This window comes from Hylobates moloch, unplaced genomic scaffold (assembly GCF_009828535.3).
Source record: "Hylobates moloch isolate HMO894 unplaced genomic scaffold, HMol_V3 SCAFFOLD_12, whole genome shotgun sequence".
Taxonomy (NCBI): domain Eukaryota; kingdom Metazoa; phylum Chordata; class Mammalia; order Primates; family Hylobatidae; genus Hylobates; species Hylobates moloch.
In genome coordinates, this window is record NW_026652287.1 from 51,953,374 (window position 1) to 51,968,272 (window position 14,899).

The 14,899-nt window shown below is 53.5% G+C and overlaps 1 protein-coding gene across 2 annotated transcripts in view; it reads left to right on the top strand.

Annotated features, from left to right (window-relative positions):
• The first annotated feature begins 301 nt into the window (after positions 1 to 301).
• UPF1 (UPF1 RNA helicase and ATPase) overlaps positions 302 to 14,899 on the top strand; it is a 36,768-nt gene continuing 22,170 nt past the window's right edge. For both annotated transcript variants that reach the window (XM_032170183.2, XM_032170185.2), the window contains exons 1-2: positions 302 to 788; positions 14,571 to 14,710. In XM_032170183.2, the coding sequence (XP_032026074.1) occupies positions 558 to 788; positions 14,571 to 14,710 (371 nt within the window). In that variant the 5' untranslated portion in view covers positions 302 to 557. The remainder of the gene's footprint in view (positions 789 to 14,570; positions 14,711 to 14,899) is intronic.

A 14,899-nucleotide genomic window follows, 5' to 3' on the forward strand; every position in this document is an offset into this window, starting at 1 on the left:
GTTCCGAGACCATCTATGTAGGGTATTCGGCTAGCGCTCAATTAAACCGAAACACTGTTGCAGCGACCACAGGTGCAGACTACCATGTCCACACCGCCCGCCACCCGGGCGTCCCCGATTAGCAGTTGGGGCGGGACCAAGTCCTCGAGCTGCAACCGCGACGGCCGTTGAAAACCCCACCCCCTGCGCGTGCGCGGTGCGCGTCCCGTCCTAACGCTGGGCACCCGGCGACCGCGAAGAGCGCGCGCGCTTCCGCCGGCGTCAGGCTCGCGCACGCGCACGGCGACGGCGGCGGTGGCGGCAGTTCCTGCCCTAGGCTGCGAGCGGCTGGCGGCTTCGAGGGGAGCTGAGGCGCGGAGGGGCTCGGCGGCAGCGGCGGCGGCTCGGCACCGTTAGTTACCTCTCGGTCCAGCTGGCGCCGGGGCGGGCGGTTCGGTCCTTTCCGGGCCCGCGGGGGCGACAGCGGCAGCGACCCGAGGCCTGCGGCCTAGGCCTCAGCGCGGCGGCGGGCTCGAGTGCAGCGCGGAACCGGCCCGAGGGCCCTACCCGGCGGCACCATGAGCGTGGAGGCGTACGGGCCCAGCTCGCAGACTCTCACTTTCCTGGACACGGAGGAGGCCGAGCTGCTTGGCGCCGACACACAGGGCTCCGAGTTCGAGTTCACCGACTTTACTCTTCCTAGCCAGACGCAGACGCCCCCCGGCGGCCCCGGCGGCCCGGGCGGTGGCGGCGCGGGAGGCCCGGGCGGCGCGGGCGCTGGCGCTGCGGTGGGACAGCTCGACGCGCAGGTGAGGGCACATGGCGGCGCCGGAAGCCCGGGCCCGGCCTCGGCGCTTGAGACCTGCCCCGAACCCGCCTCGGGCCCGGCCTGGGTTTGCCCGGAGTCCCCCATCGCGGCCGGGCCTGGGGCGACCTGCCCCGGGTCCCCTTCTTTGGCTGGGCCTGAGCTTACCTGCCCCAGGTCCTTCACTCTGCCCGGGCCTGGCCTGATCTTCCCCGGGTCCCCCGCTCCAACCAGGACCTGGCGGAGTTCCTTCGGCCCCCAACTCCTGGGCCGCGCTGACTTGCCTCGAGTCCTCCACTTCGTTCGGGTCCGAGCTAACCTGACCCTGTTCCTTTACCCCGGCTGGGTTTGCTCCCCCGCCTGGGCCCGGGCTGACCTACCTTGTGTCCCACAACCAGTCTGGCCTGGAGTAACCTGCCCCCTGACTTCTCTGAGTTCTTGCATTCCATCCGGGCTAGGGTGACCTGCCCTGGTCCCTCTTTCGCAGGTCTCGGTATTCTGCCTCGAGTTCCCCTACGACCTGGGCCGGGTCTTGGCTCAGGCCGGATCTTGAGTGACTTCCCTCAGTCCCCTTCCGGGAGTTTCCAGGGTGACCTGCCCTAATCCTGTCTCTGGCCTGCTCCAGGGGTCCCGCCCCGTTTCCCCACTGGTGGGTCCGGCGGCCTGTCCCACCTCCCATCTGTGGTCGCAGCCATCTGGGCCCCCCCCCCCCCCCCCCCCCCGCTTTCACAGTCACGGAGCGTAGGTTCGACTTTCTCCAGGCATAGGGGCGCTGGCCAGCGGAAGGTTGAGGCAGAGAAGAATTTTTGCCTCCCATGGAGGAGCACATATTGGCTGGTTATTAAGATCATTCAGGAAGCAGGTTGTATTTTGTTTTTTCTTGCATCGCCTGTTGCTGAAACCGACCTGTTACATAACTCCACAACTCTTGCCTTGGAAAAGTTGGGTTTGAGTTTTGTTCTTCCAATAAGACAGCAATAATGGGTTTACATAAACGAGTCTGCCACGTTGGAAACTTTTATTTTTAATGATGTGGATGTTTAGAGAAGGTTACTTAGGTATTTTAAATGGGGGCTTGGGTTGGGAGAAGTATCAGGCATGCATTTCCTGGTCCTGGATGCTGCCTGCCTGGGGTGGGAGAGGGGCTGGTGGGACGCGTGTTGCACCGGGGTCCTGGGGAATGTCCTCATCACCCTCTGGATTTCAGGTTGCTTTCATCTTAGGCTTGCTTTGTGCCTGACCTCTCGCTCAGGTTTATTTTCCTGAATGCTCCGACAGGGAGAATCTCCGAGGCTCACCTTGGCACAGGTGTCCCTTGGCATATGCTGGTGTTTCAGAGCTGGGGGAACCACTCCTTGCTCATCCAGAGTGAGCTCAGACCCTGTCCTTGCATGGGGGGCTTACGTGGTAGTCGATTGAGTCACTCCCGTGGGTAGACCACCCACTTGGGCTTTCTTTTAGCCCCTAATGGAAGCAAAAAACATTTGACTCATTCTAACCCCATATTCCTTAAAATAGAAGGTAGGGTGTGAGGAGAACAGGTGTGCACGTATGGGTGTTTTTTTCAGTTTTGTTTACATTTTGTGAAGGGAGGGAGGGAGAGAGGAGAGTTCTCCTGAAGAAGGGAGCCTGAGCTGCGGAGGCCCCACCTCCTTGTAGTTTTCATGCCCTGTAGACCTTTCTGCTTCCGCAGCTGTGAAATGGGGGGTAGCAGTTAGATTTTTATTCCTTTTAAACATAAAGGAAACCTAGATCCATGTTTGAGTCGACTGTATAGGCTGTCTGTAATCTGACGTCCAGCCTGTCGGGGAGACTCGGTAAAGATCTCTGGAGCAGTGAGCCATGAGCGTGACAGCGCGGATGGGGGAGTTGGTTGGGTGTGAAAGGTAATCATTTTCATGTGAATCCTTTTAACTGTAGCCAGCATAAAACAGCAAACCTGGGGCAGCCTTTAGTTCTGCTTTTGTTTCTGGCATTCCGTTTGGGATTAATTGTGGGGCATGTCCTTCTCTTTCAGTTGAAACAGTTGATTTTTTTTCCTGCACCTGAACACACTGGGCTGTACAAAAGGAGAGCATTAAAACGCTCCCCTGGAGGTAAACATTGCAGTTGAGCTCACTAGAATTCTGACGACATCGGAGGGTTTGTCCCGTGCTACTTGTAATTGACCCAGATGCCCCACCCACCTGTTACCTGTAATTTGGATTTGTTTGTGAGGAATGGGAGTGGCATCCTTTGCATCACAAGGGGAAGACCAGAATTTGGGGGCGAGGAAGTCTATGAATATCATTCAAGGGAAAGCGGAAGAAAGTTATCTCTTGTGTGGATTGATGGCAGTGTCTGCTAAGACATTTGGGAAGACTTTCCCTGTTTGTCCTCAGGAGTTGGCCGTGTAACCAGCTGTTAAGTTGGGGGCTCCTGGAAGGACTCAGAAAGCCTCTCATTATGCTTTTTTAATTTTTATATTACTGGGCAAGTGGCTGTCAGCTGTCAAGTGCCCTGCAGTCACTTTTGCTTAACGGCTTTATTGAAATAGAATTCACTTGCCACAACATACAGTTTACCCATTTGAAGTGTACAATTGGGCGGCTTTTATTTAGTATATTCAGAGTTGTGCAGCCATTACCACAGTAAACTTTAGAACATTTTTGTCACCCCAGAAATAAGCCCTGCACCCCTTAGCCCATCCGTCCTACCTCCCCAGCCCGTGGCAACCACTCAGCTGCTTTCTGTCTCAAGATGTGCCTGTTCTGGGCATTTCACATGAACGGAATCATATCATATGTGGTGTTTTGTGTCTGGCTCCTTTCACTCTGCGTGATATGTGAGAAGTAGCTACAAGGTAAGCCTGGTAGCTGTTCCCTCGCTGAGCATTCAGGAAAATGAACCTGATCGAGGTTCATCCACGCTGTGGCATGTGTCAGCATTTCATTCCTTTTTTTTTTTTTTTTTTGAGATAGAGTCTCGCTCTGTTGCCTAGGCTGGAGTGCAGTGGCGCGATCTCGGCTCACTGCAACCTGCGCCTCCTGGGTTCAAGCGATTCTCCTGCCTCGGCCTCCCCAGTAGCTGGGATTTCAGGTACGCATCACCACGCCCGGCTAATTGTTGTATTTTTAGTAGAGACGGGGTTTCACCATGTTGGCCAGATGGTCTTGATTTCTTGACCTTGTGGTCCGCCCGCCTCGGCCTCCCAAAGTGCTGGGATTACAAGCGTGAGCCACCGTGCCTGGCCAGCGTTTGATTCCTTTTTAAGGCTGAGTAATATTCCATCGGTGGAATGGTCCAGATGGATGGACCATGTTTTGTTTATCTCATCATGTGTTGATGGACATTTGGGTTGTTTCCACCTCTTGGCTTTTGTGAATAGCACTGCTGTGGCCATACGTGTACGGGTTTCTGCGTGGATGTGTTTATAGACGTGCTGGGCTGCGTAGTAACTCTGGGTTTAATGGTTTCAGCAACTGCAAGACTGTTTTCCAGTGTGTAGCCACTTTCCATTCCAACCCTACTTGAACTGGTCTTGTGCAGTTGGTTTTCCCTTAATGTCTTGAAAGACAGAGAGTGTGTCCCCACCGGGATGGGAAAGTGGCAGCAGGGGTGACTCCCTGCACTCAGGGCTGGTTCAGATAACACTCCTTTTCTTTATGAAATGAAACTGATATTTATCAAAGCCCTTGAGATCCTGGGATGAAAAGCGCTGGCACAGTATTGCCAAGTGTCGTTAAGATAAAGGGACAGTTTTCGAGCATCTGGCCCTTTCCTGGGTCCTTCTCTGCCGCCACTTCTCCTGCTCCCAGGACAGTGAAGGTAATTTCAGAAGTCCTTTGCGTGATAGCTGGTGTTACAAGCCTTTTGGTCTGCCTGGTTGGAATATTTCCTCTTGACTGTAGCTTCTGCCCTGCATCCTCCAAACAGGAATTAGAGTGAAACTCTTAAGAGTTGGAAATACTGCTCAGTATTAAGAAGGAACAAACTGTTGATACCTGCAACAACATAGATGTGTCTCATAATAATTACTTTTTTGAATGTGTCATTCATCATATGATTTAATTCATAAAAAAATTCTATAAAGTGCCAGCCAGCCTACAGCAATAGAAAGCAGACCAGTGGTGGCTGGACAGAAAGGTGGGGAAGGGGAGGCAAGTGACAAAGGGCACAGGAAACTTGGGGGTGATGGATGTTTTTATTATCGTGATTATAGTGATAGTTTTATGGGTGTTTAAGTACATTGACGTATGTCAGTTTCTAAAATGGCACACTAAACATTTGCAGCTTATGGTATGTCAGTTGTGCCTCAGTGAAACTGGAAAGAAAAGTCAGGGAGATACCACTATCCACCCATGTGTTTTTTTGTTTTGTTTTGTTTTGTTTTGTTTTTGTTTTTGTTTTTTGAGACGGAGTCTCGCTCTGTTACCTAGGCTGGAGTGCAGTGGCACAATCTTGGCTCACTGCAACCTCCACCTCCTGGGTTCAAGCGATTCTCCTGCCTTAGCCTCTCGAGTAGCTGGGACTACAGGTGTGTGCTACCATGCCCGGCTAGTTTTTTGTATTTTTATAGAGGCAGGGTTTCACCATGTTAGTCAGGACAATCTTGATCTCCTGACCTCGTGTTCCGCCCTCCTCTACCTCCTAAAGTGCTGGGATTACAGGCGTGAGCCACTGCGCCCGGCCTGGCGCACTTTTTTTAAAAGCCTGAAAGTGCTACTTGGGTTTTTTGTTTTTGTTTTAAGGCAAAGTCTCACTCTTATCGCCCAGGCTGTAGTGCAGTGGCGTGATCATGGCTCACTGCAACCTCAACCTCCTGGGCTCAAGCGATCCTCCACCTCAGCCTCCCAAGTAGCTGGGACTACAGGTGTGTGCCACCACATCTGGCTGATTTTTCTTTTTTTGTAGAGATGGGGTTTTGCCATGTTACCCAGGCTGGTCTTGAACTCCTGGGCTCAAGAGATCCTCTCACCTCAGGCCTCCCAAGTGTTGGGATTACAGAGTGAGCCATTGAGCCTGGCGAAAGTGCTGCCTGGAACTCTCATGCCATACACCTACCTGTGACCTAGCAGAGATGAAGGTGTGCGTACGTAGGTCTGTGCCAAATGCTGACAGCATCTCTATTCATGAGAACCCCAAACCGGAAGCAGCCCCAGTGGCCATCAGCAGATGAATGGGTAAACAAAGCAGTGTGTACATTCAGTGGGAAAAATGCGTGCCTATTGGTTTGACTTGCTTTTCTTAGCTCACCTGAAAGTATGAGGCCTGTGGGTAGGTACAGACCTTTTAGGCAGCAACACGCATATTTTTGTGCAGGTGCTCTGGGTGACCTTGTAGATAGATGCTGCTTGGTACTGGTCCCACTTTGTTCCTTCATCCTCAGGTCAGGTCTGCACTGCCTGTTCCCTCTCCACTTCTGGTAGCCTGTGGGAGTCACAGCTGAATAGTCATCTCGTACTGGGACTTTACTCTGAGTGCATGAGTTGTTTCCCCAGGAAAAACATGCCGTCTTTCTGGATCGTAAGGGACAACTAGCTAAAGCTCCTAGCCGACCTATCGTCCAGCCCTCACTCTCCTCCTGCCAGACTTCTCTGTATTGCTTCCCCTTCTCTTGAGTGTGTAAACCTGGGCTCACTTTTCCTCTTGAAATGGTAAAATACTCAGGATAGAAAGTGCTACTTTGTCTTCAAAGCCATTGTCCTGAGTGCAGTCAGAATTCCTGGAAGGATGGCTGTCCTGACCCATCCTTGACTGTCCAGGTGAACACACCATCTTCTGCTGAGCCCTGAGATTATGACCAAGGCGGGGTGAGTTCCATACAGTCTTGGGTTCCTAAAAGTGGTGAGTTTAAAATTTGCACATGTGTCTGGGCACAATGGCCCATGCCTGTAAACCCAGTACTTTGGGAGGCTGAGGCAGGCAGATCATTTGAGCTCAGGTGTTTGAGACCAGCCTGGGCAAAATGGTGAAACCCTATCTGTACAGAAAAAAAATAGAAAAATTAGCTGGGCCTGGTGGCGCCCGCGCCTGTGGCCTCAGCTACTCAGGAGGCTGAGGTGGGAGGATCACTTGAGCCTGGGAGGCAGAGGTTGCAGTGATCCATGATCGCACCACTGCACTCCAGCCTGGGTGACAGAATGAGACCTTGTCTTAATAAAAAGAAGAAAATACAGGCCAGGCTTGGTGGCTCACGCCTGTAATCTCAACACTTTGAGAGGCCGAGGCAGGCGAATCACCGGAGGTCAGGAGTTCAAGACCAGCTTGACCAACATGGAGAAATCCCGTCTCTACTAAAAATACAAAATTAGCTGGGTGTGGTGGCGCGTGCCTGTAATCCCAGTTACTCGGGAGGCTGAGGCAGGAGAATCGCTTGAACCCGGGAGGTGGAGGTTGTGGTGAGGTGAGATCGTGCCATTGCACTCCAGCCTGGGCAACAAGAGCAAAACTCCCATCTAAAAAAAAAAAAAAAAAAAAATGCTCATTACCTCATTTTGGCTTTTTGAATCCTCAGGTAGCCCAGGTGTGGTTTTAGGGTGCCAGAACATTGGAGATAAGATGCCGTTTACCTGGAGGAGCGTTGGCAAGTGTTTGGTCAGCACTTACCCCTTAGTAGACTTACCAAGTGTGTTTTCAAATTGTTAGGAGTCTCCCAGCGATTATGTGAAAGTGACCTGAGCTGACACTTTACAGTTAGTGGTGAATACATGAAACGATTTCTATTTTTATCACAATTAATTACCCGGATTCAGGATGACGGGGTGGGGAGTTATGACTAATACTATACCAGGACTAACTAAAAAAATAGTTCCCTCTCAGTCTAGCTACCACCACCACAAAAGCTTACCACCATCAGCTACCACCACATTTCTCTCATTGCTTGATTGAAGTCTGATGACCTACCAGGGCACCCCCTTCTTTTCTTTTTAGACGGAGTCTCGCACTGTCGCCCAGGCTGGAGTGCAGTGGCGCGATCTTGGCTCACTACAACTTCTGCCTCCTGGGTTTAAGCGATTTTCCTGCCTCAGCCTCCCGAGTAGCTGGGATTACAGGTGCGCACCACCACGCCCAACTAATTTTTTTGTATTTTTAGTAGAGATGGGGTTTCACCATGTTGGCCAGGCTGGTCTGGAGCTCCTGACTTCAGGTGATCTGCCCACCTTGGCTTTCCAAGGTGCTGAGATTACAGGCATGAGCCACCACACCTGGCCCCTTTAAGTGTAGAACTTAGTGCTGTTTTAGTAAATTTACGGAATTGGGCAGCCACCACAGCAGTGCCTTGCTGTGTCTGATTTCTCTGATTTCTCTTTCACTCCTTTCTGCTCCCTCCCCACCACCCCTTGTCAGACCCTGTGCTCATGCCCAAGGTCACCTGTTAGGGAGGTGTGTCCACTGCCTCAGGCTGAGCCCTGCCCTGGGGAGGTCAGAAACATGGCCAAGCCCTGGCCCCATGCTCCCGCCTTTGAGCGCTGTGTCTGTTAACTTTTGCACCCTCTGCGAGCTGCCGGGCAACCTCTTCAGCCTGGCCCTGGACTCCAGCCATCCCCTGCTGTTTTCTTACTTCCTGGCCTTGCTGTGCTTGTGGGACTGAGGGCAGTGATGCCAGCAGAGGGATAGTGAAACCTTTGACCCCCGTGGTTGCACTGTTAGAAGACAGCACGTGCCGCCTGGCCAGGGTGCTGTGAGGGCCCCAGGAGTAGGAGTGGGCTTTCCTGCTAAGGGAAAGCCTGTGGGAATGGTGCCTCTGGAGTTGTTCAGAAGCTGTACCTGCCAGGCAGAGGGGTGGGCACAGCACTTTGCCTAGAAGGAGGGAGGGTGGATGTGGGGCCAATGGGGCCAGGGCAGGGGCCGGGCTGTGTCCTGGAGCCTTTAGGAGCTGCTGGGGTGCCTTGACGAAGGCTGGGAGGAGGGCTCTGAGATGGCAGTGGCGGGGGTCAGGGGAGGGGCTGTGGTGTTGGAGGTTGGGCAGTGTGGCCCAGGTTGGACCCCGAACGGATGGAGGGGCCATGGGGCAGCGGAGATGGAGGACACCAGGGTTAGGGCTATGTGTGTATGTGTGTGTATGCATGAGTAAGTGTGTAAGTGTGTGTGCCTGTGGGAACTGCCAGGCTACCGGTGCCCCCTCCCAGTCCTCACAAGGAGCCACAGACTTAAGCAGCTCCAGCTCCTGCCTGTGGTCTCATCAGGGACTATAATTCCCCAGGCTGAGCCGGGGCGCTCTCCACTGGGGAGGCACCGTCCTGAGGGCCTTGTGAGAGGGAGAGGCCTCCCCATAGCGGCTGCAAGGAAGCTAAAGGGCATATGCTGGGCAGCAGCTCACAACTGAGGGGCAGTTTGTGCTTGTCATGGTGGTGAGAGTGCTTTCATGGTGGTCGGGATAGTCTAGCTTGGCAGAGAAGGGCCGTGACACCCAGCTATACTCTGTGGCATTCAGAGCTGAGGGGCCTGGCTGAGGGGCTGGTGGGAGGGGTGGGTCCGGGCCCTGGCACCAGTGCTGTTCAGGGCTCCGCTGTCACGGAGGGTTCATGGCCTTGAACTCTCCTTGCTGGAGCACGTACCTATGAGAGCAAAGTTCTGCTTTCTCTGATACATGGAGGGCTGCTGGGTCCTGGGGTCCCGTGGCTGGCAGCAGGTCCTCGTGCCTTTTTCTGTGTTGGTCGAATAGCAGCCTAAGAGCCGGGTAACCCAGCCAGGCTTCTCAGGTCCCGTGGGCCTTTGCCAGGGTGGTGTCTAGATGTGTAAGGGTGGCTCGTTGGGCTCTGGAGAGCCCTTGCGACAGTGAGCATGGCACCTTCCTGAAGCATCAGCTCCTTGCAGGGCGAGTGCAGGCTCCTGGCGGCCCTGGGAGAGGGGGCTGTAGATCCCAGGCAGAGGTGTTTGGTCAGAGCCGTGCTGCCTGCACCGTCCTCACCTCTTTTTCAGTACGGGGATCCATGGCGCATAGCTTGCAGCCTCGCTGCATCCTCCGTGTAGAAATGTCCACGATGAAGTCTCTAACATACAAGAGCTGGTGAGCCCTGTGCCTCCGTCTCCCTGATGTGACAGTTGTGAAGGTTTTCTTCTCCCTGTTTTCTTTTTTTTTCTTCACTGGTGTGTGTTTTTAAAGCAAGTCTTTTGTGTCATTTCACCTTTGCGTCTGAGGTGGAGCCCTGTGAATTGGCGATACTCAGCCATTTTGACCTGCAATATGTAGTATGCATTTCTAGAAGCAAAAAAGGGCGCCTATCCTGAATAGCTGCAGCGCCATTATCAGACAAGCAGCGTCAACAATGGCTTTTCACGATTGTCCGATATGTAGGGACAGTTGGCTTCTCTCCACAGTCAAATTCTTTCCTGGGATCCCGGAGGTCCGCTATTGAGATGATGTCTGTCTCTGGGCCCTGCTTTCCGAGCGGCCTCTCCCGCTGCTTTTCATCCCGCTAAGCTGCGATCTGGTCTGGGTTGTTGTCCTGTGAGGCGTGCACCTTCTGGACTGAACCCCTCATTGTCACACTTCGGCTTGTTGCTGCAGGTGTGGAGTGGATTTCATCTCAGGCTGTGGGCTCCTGGGAGAGTGGCTGATTCCCGGGCTGGGAAGGCAGGGGCGGCCTGAGGTGAGCTGGGGATGCCTTGCACACTCGGCCCGTCGAACCTCACGCGCACTCTAGCACACCTGGCTGGAACAAGGGTCTGCCAGTCCACACAGGTGCCATTGGTGAGAGGGGAGGCGAGAGGCACTTCCTCTTTGGGAAGAACGAATGTGAGCCTAGGCAACATATTGAAAAATTTAAAAACTTCCCAGGCGTCGTGCACACCTGTAGTCCCAGCTACTCGGGACCCTGAGGCAAGAGGATGTCTTAAGTTCAGGAGTTTGAGGATGCAGTGAACTATGATTCTACCACTGCACTCCAGCCTGGGTGGCAGAGCAAGACCCTGTCTCAAAAAAATAAAGGAATGGAGAGCCTGGGGACCGCTGTGTCGGGTGGTGGGACTATGTGAAAGATGGTCAACTCCTAGCAGTTTCACATGGTTCAAACTAATAGATTAAAGGAGGCTAAAGAGACATCACAAATCACGTGCAGTCATTAACTGGGACTTGGATTTTTAAAAACCTATAAAAGACGTTATGAAGACATTGGAGTGATGGGTGAATGTGTATTAGCCAACAGTGTGGCAGGCTGGGTGCACTCATGAGCCAGCTGTTTCGTGGGGATGTGGAGAAAGCCCTCCCTCTGGGGCCCGCCACTCTGAAATGGGTCAGGAAAAGATAAGTGTGTGAGAGCAAGGGGGGAGCCGGAGTGCGGGGGGATGTGATGGAGAGTGTCTAGCTGGAGGGGTGTGGGGGTCCGATTTCTGTAGCTTTGGAATTTTTCAAAATAAGTTAGAGGAAATATCAGGGCAGAATCCTTCCAGTTTGGGGGCCAGACCTCCTGGCAACCCTCTGCCTTGAGAGGGCTCAGAGACCCTGCAGCTTCTTGGCAGTCGTCACTCTGAGGGTGTGGTGAACTTCCTATTCCCTCCCCTTTTTTTCTTTTACAATTTTTTTAATTAAAAAAAATTTGGGGGGGTGCTGGGTGCGGTGGCTCACACCTGTAATCCCAGCATTTTGGGGGGCCGAGGCGGGTGGATCACCTGAGGTTGGGAGTTTGAGACCAGCCAGACCAACAGGGAGAAACCCTGTCTCTACTAAAAATAAGCGTGGTGGCTCATGCCTGTAATCCCAGCTACTTGGGAGGCTGAGGCAGGAGAATCGCTTGAACCCGGGAGGCAGAGGTTGCGGTGAGCCGAGATTGCGCCATTGCACTCCAGCCTAGGCAACAAGAGTGAAACTCTGTCTCAAAAAAAAATTTTTTTTTTCAAATAGAGATGAGGCCTCACTGTGTTGCCCAGGCTATTCTCGAACCCTGGGCTTAAGATCCTCCTGCCTTGGCCTCCCAGAGTGCTGGGATTACAAGTATGAGCCACCACGCCTGGCCTCCTGCCCTCTCTTTTATTTAAGCCTTGGAATTAGAGAATCAGGAATGAGCTGCTTTGCCTTTTGAGCTTGGCCTTTAGCCAACAATGTTGAGGGCCTCCTGGGGTGCAGGCTCCATCTAGGTGCTGGGTTCATGGCAGGGAGCAGGACAGACAATGCCCCACGGGGGCCCTGAGGTGGGGTCAGAGGATGCCTGCCTGAGAGGCAGCCGGTGGACCTCACCCTGAGGCTGAGGGAACAGCAGGTGCAAGGCCTGGGCGCTGGCAAATGCAGACAGTGGTGCAAAGGTTGGAGTAGATGTCTGTAGCCTGAGAGTTTATGATGGCACATTTGGGGGGATTTTTGAGTTTTTGAATTTCTGTGGTTTTCGTCTGTAGGAGTGAAGTGACTTTCTTTTTTTTTTTTTTTTTTTTTTTTTTTGAGACAGAGTCTTGCTCTGTCACTCAGGCTGGAGTGCAGTGGTGTGATCTCGGCTCACTGCAACCTCTGCCTCCTGGGTTCAAGCAGTTCTCCTGCGTGGGGATTACAGGTGCACATCACCATGCCCAGCTAATATTTTGTATTTTTAGTAGAGACGGGGTTTTGCCATGTTGGCCAGGCTTTGTGTGTGTGTGTGTGTGTGTGTGTGTGTGTGTGTGTGTGTGTGTGTGTGTTGTTAAGAAAGACAGGGTCTTGGTCTGTTGCTCAGGCTAAAGTGCATCATAGCTCACAGCAGCCTTGACCTGCTGGGGTCAAGCAATCCTCCGGCCTCAACCTCCTGATTAGCTGGGACTACAAGTGCGCACCACCACACCTGGCTCATTTGCGTATTTTTTTGTAGAGACAGGATCTTGGCTGTGTTGCCCAGGCTGGTCTCGAGAACTCCTGGGCTCAAGCGATCCTCCCAAAGGTTGGGATGACAGGTGTGAGCCACCATTCCTAGCCTTGAAGTGACCTACTGTTGTGTTGCCCTGATGCACGGTCTGAGTTCTGGAGCATGTCTGGGCAGAAAGCCCCTGTACAGCTCTTAGATGGACTTCCAGGATGTGGTTTTAGTCGTAGCTAGGTTCACATCCAGAACTAAAGGAGTTAGAGACCCCAGCTCTGGGGCCTTGTGCATGGCTAGGAAGTGGGAATTCTAGGATATGTCTTTAAATACTGTGTCCAGAGCAGAGGTGATGGGAGGAGCTGCTTTTTTTTTGTGGTTTTTTTTTTTTTTTGAGATGGAGTTTCGCTCTTGTTGCCCAAGGTGGAGTGCAGTGGCACGGTCTCAGCTCACTGCAACCTCCGCCTCCTGGGTTCAATTGATTCTCCTGTCTCAGCCTCCTGAGTAGCTGAGATTACAGGCACATGCCACCACATCCGGCTAATTTTTTTTTTTTTTCGCATTTTAAGTAAAAACCGGGTTTCACCATGTTGGCCAGGCCGGTCTCGAACTCCTGACCTCAGGTGATCCGTCCTGCCGAGGAGCTGCTTCTTGGGCTTCCCAGCCCAGTGGTGAATGCTTGAGATGGGTACAGGGAGGCCTTGCCCCTCCAGAGCCTCCCTGCTGAGGGGATAAGTTGACAGCCTCAAAGGACTTCATTGGAGTGGCAGCTCTGTGCCAGCTGAAGATGATGACCCTCTTGTCCTTCACCCATCATGTCCCCTGGCATGGGCTGTGGAACTTCTCTGTGCCAGGCACTGTCACCTACTGCTGTTTTAGCTCATTTCATGATAGTTCCTAGGGTCAAATGTATTTTTGAAATTAATGTTTTATCTTGAAACTTTTCAGAGAGTGAAGGGAGAAGTTAACCCAGAAGTCAGCTCATGTTATGACCAGATCACTGCAGGGCAGCAGTGGGCCCAGTGTACATCTGCGCGTGCAGGTAGCACGTGCCCACGCGCCCCAGCCAGGCGGGCTGTAGGGGCCTCTGTGGGGTGCTGCTCCCCATGAGCACCTGTCCCTAGGCTCGCACAGGTGCTGCATCACACAGCAAGGGCATTAGGCCGAGGGGCTGCCTGGGGTGCCGGGACTGGCAGTGAGGAGATTTGGTGCCATCCTTGGGGGAGCTCCCATCACTCCTCCCTGGCCCTTAATTTTGTGCCACCCTGTGTTCCATGACACAGTGCTCCCGCTGCCTGACCCCGTGGTGGGGTTAGATTGCCTATGGGGGCCATGCCAGGGACTGTTGGCCATGTCATTTGAGATGCTGGTTCTTGGGAGCGGCATGAGGAGCCCCAGTAGCTGTGTGGTCTCCTTGCAGGTGTCCTGTGCAGTTGTGGCCTGATGATTTAGAGCCATGTGCTGTCTGCCTTTGCTGAACATGGAAGAGGCGCCTTCAGTGAGGGTGTGGCCTGGGTTGCCAAGCGTATCTCCGTGTTCAGTTTCTACTTCATCCTCAGGAAAGGGCTGCCTGAAGGGATGGGGGAGGGGGAGGTGGTGGTGGATGTGGCCAGTGACATTTCCACATCCGCATGGGTGACAGCCTTGTAGTGTTTGATGAGCCTTACACCGTGGTGGGTCTGGCATCATGGAGCTGTCCTCAGGGCACGCTGCTGTCTGTAAAAGTCACCCTGCTCCTTGTGGTCCTCAGTCATGGGAAAGAAGCTTCTTCCTAGGCATCCTGGTTGTGGGCATGGACGTGGCTCTGTGGCTAGGCGGGAGTTAGACCAGCTGTGTGGGGGACCAGGGGGTGCAGGAGGCCACCAGTGGCCCTTTTTTGGCCAGATAGGTTTGCTAGAGAAGAGTGAAATCCAGTCAGAACAAGGGAAACTGTCTCAAAGCAGAGATGAGGCCAAGGTGTCACACCAGAGTCATCGAGGCTGGTTCTTCTGTACTGAGTCCTGGAAGCTGCAGCCTCGCTCGGGTGACACTGTGTTCTGCTGCAGGTTGGGCCCGAAGGCATCCTGCAGAACGGGGCTGTGGATGACAGTGTAGCCAAGACCAGCCAGTTGTTGGCTGAGTTGAACTTCGAGGAAGATGAAGAAGACACCTATTACACGAAGGACCTCCCCATACACGCCTGCAGGTGAGCTGGGCTCAGCTGGGCCTGGGCATGTGCTGGACAGGTGGGTGCCTCTGGCACGGGCCTGGGACACTCACCTCCCAGGTACAGGGTGGCGCCCTTGTGCTGTGTGACTCTGGGTGGCGGTGTCCTCGGGAGTAAGGAAGTTGCTCAGGCCATGTGCACAGCCAAGGCCTGTTACTGGTCAGGGGG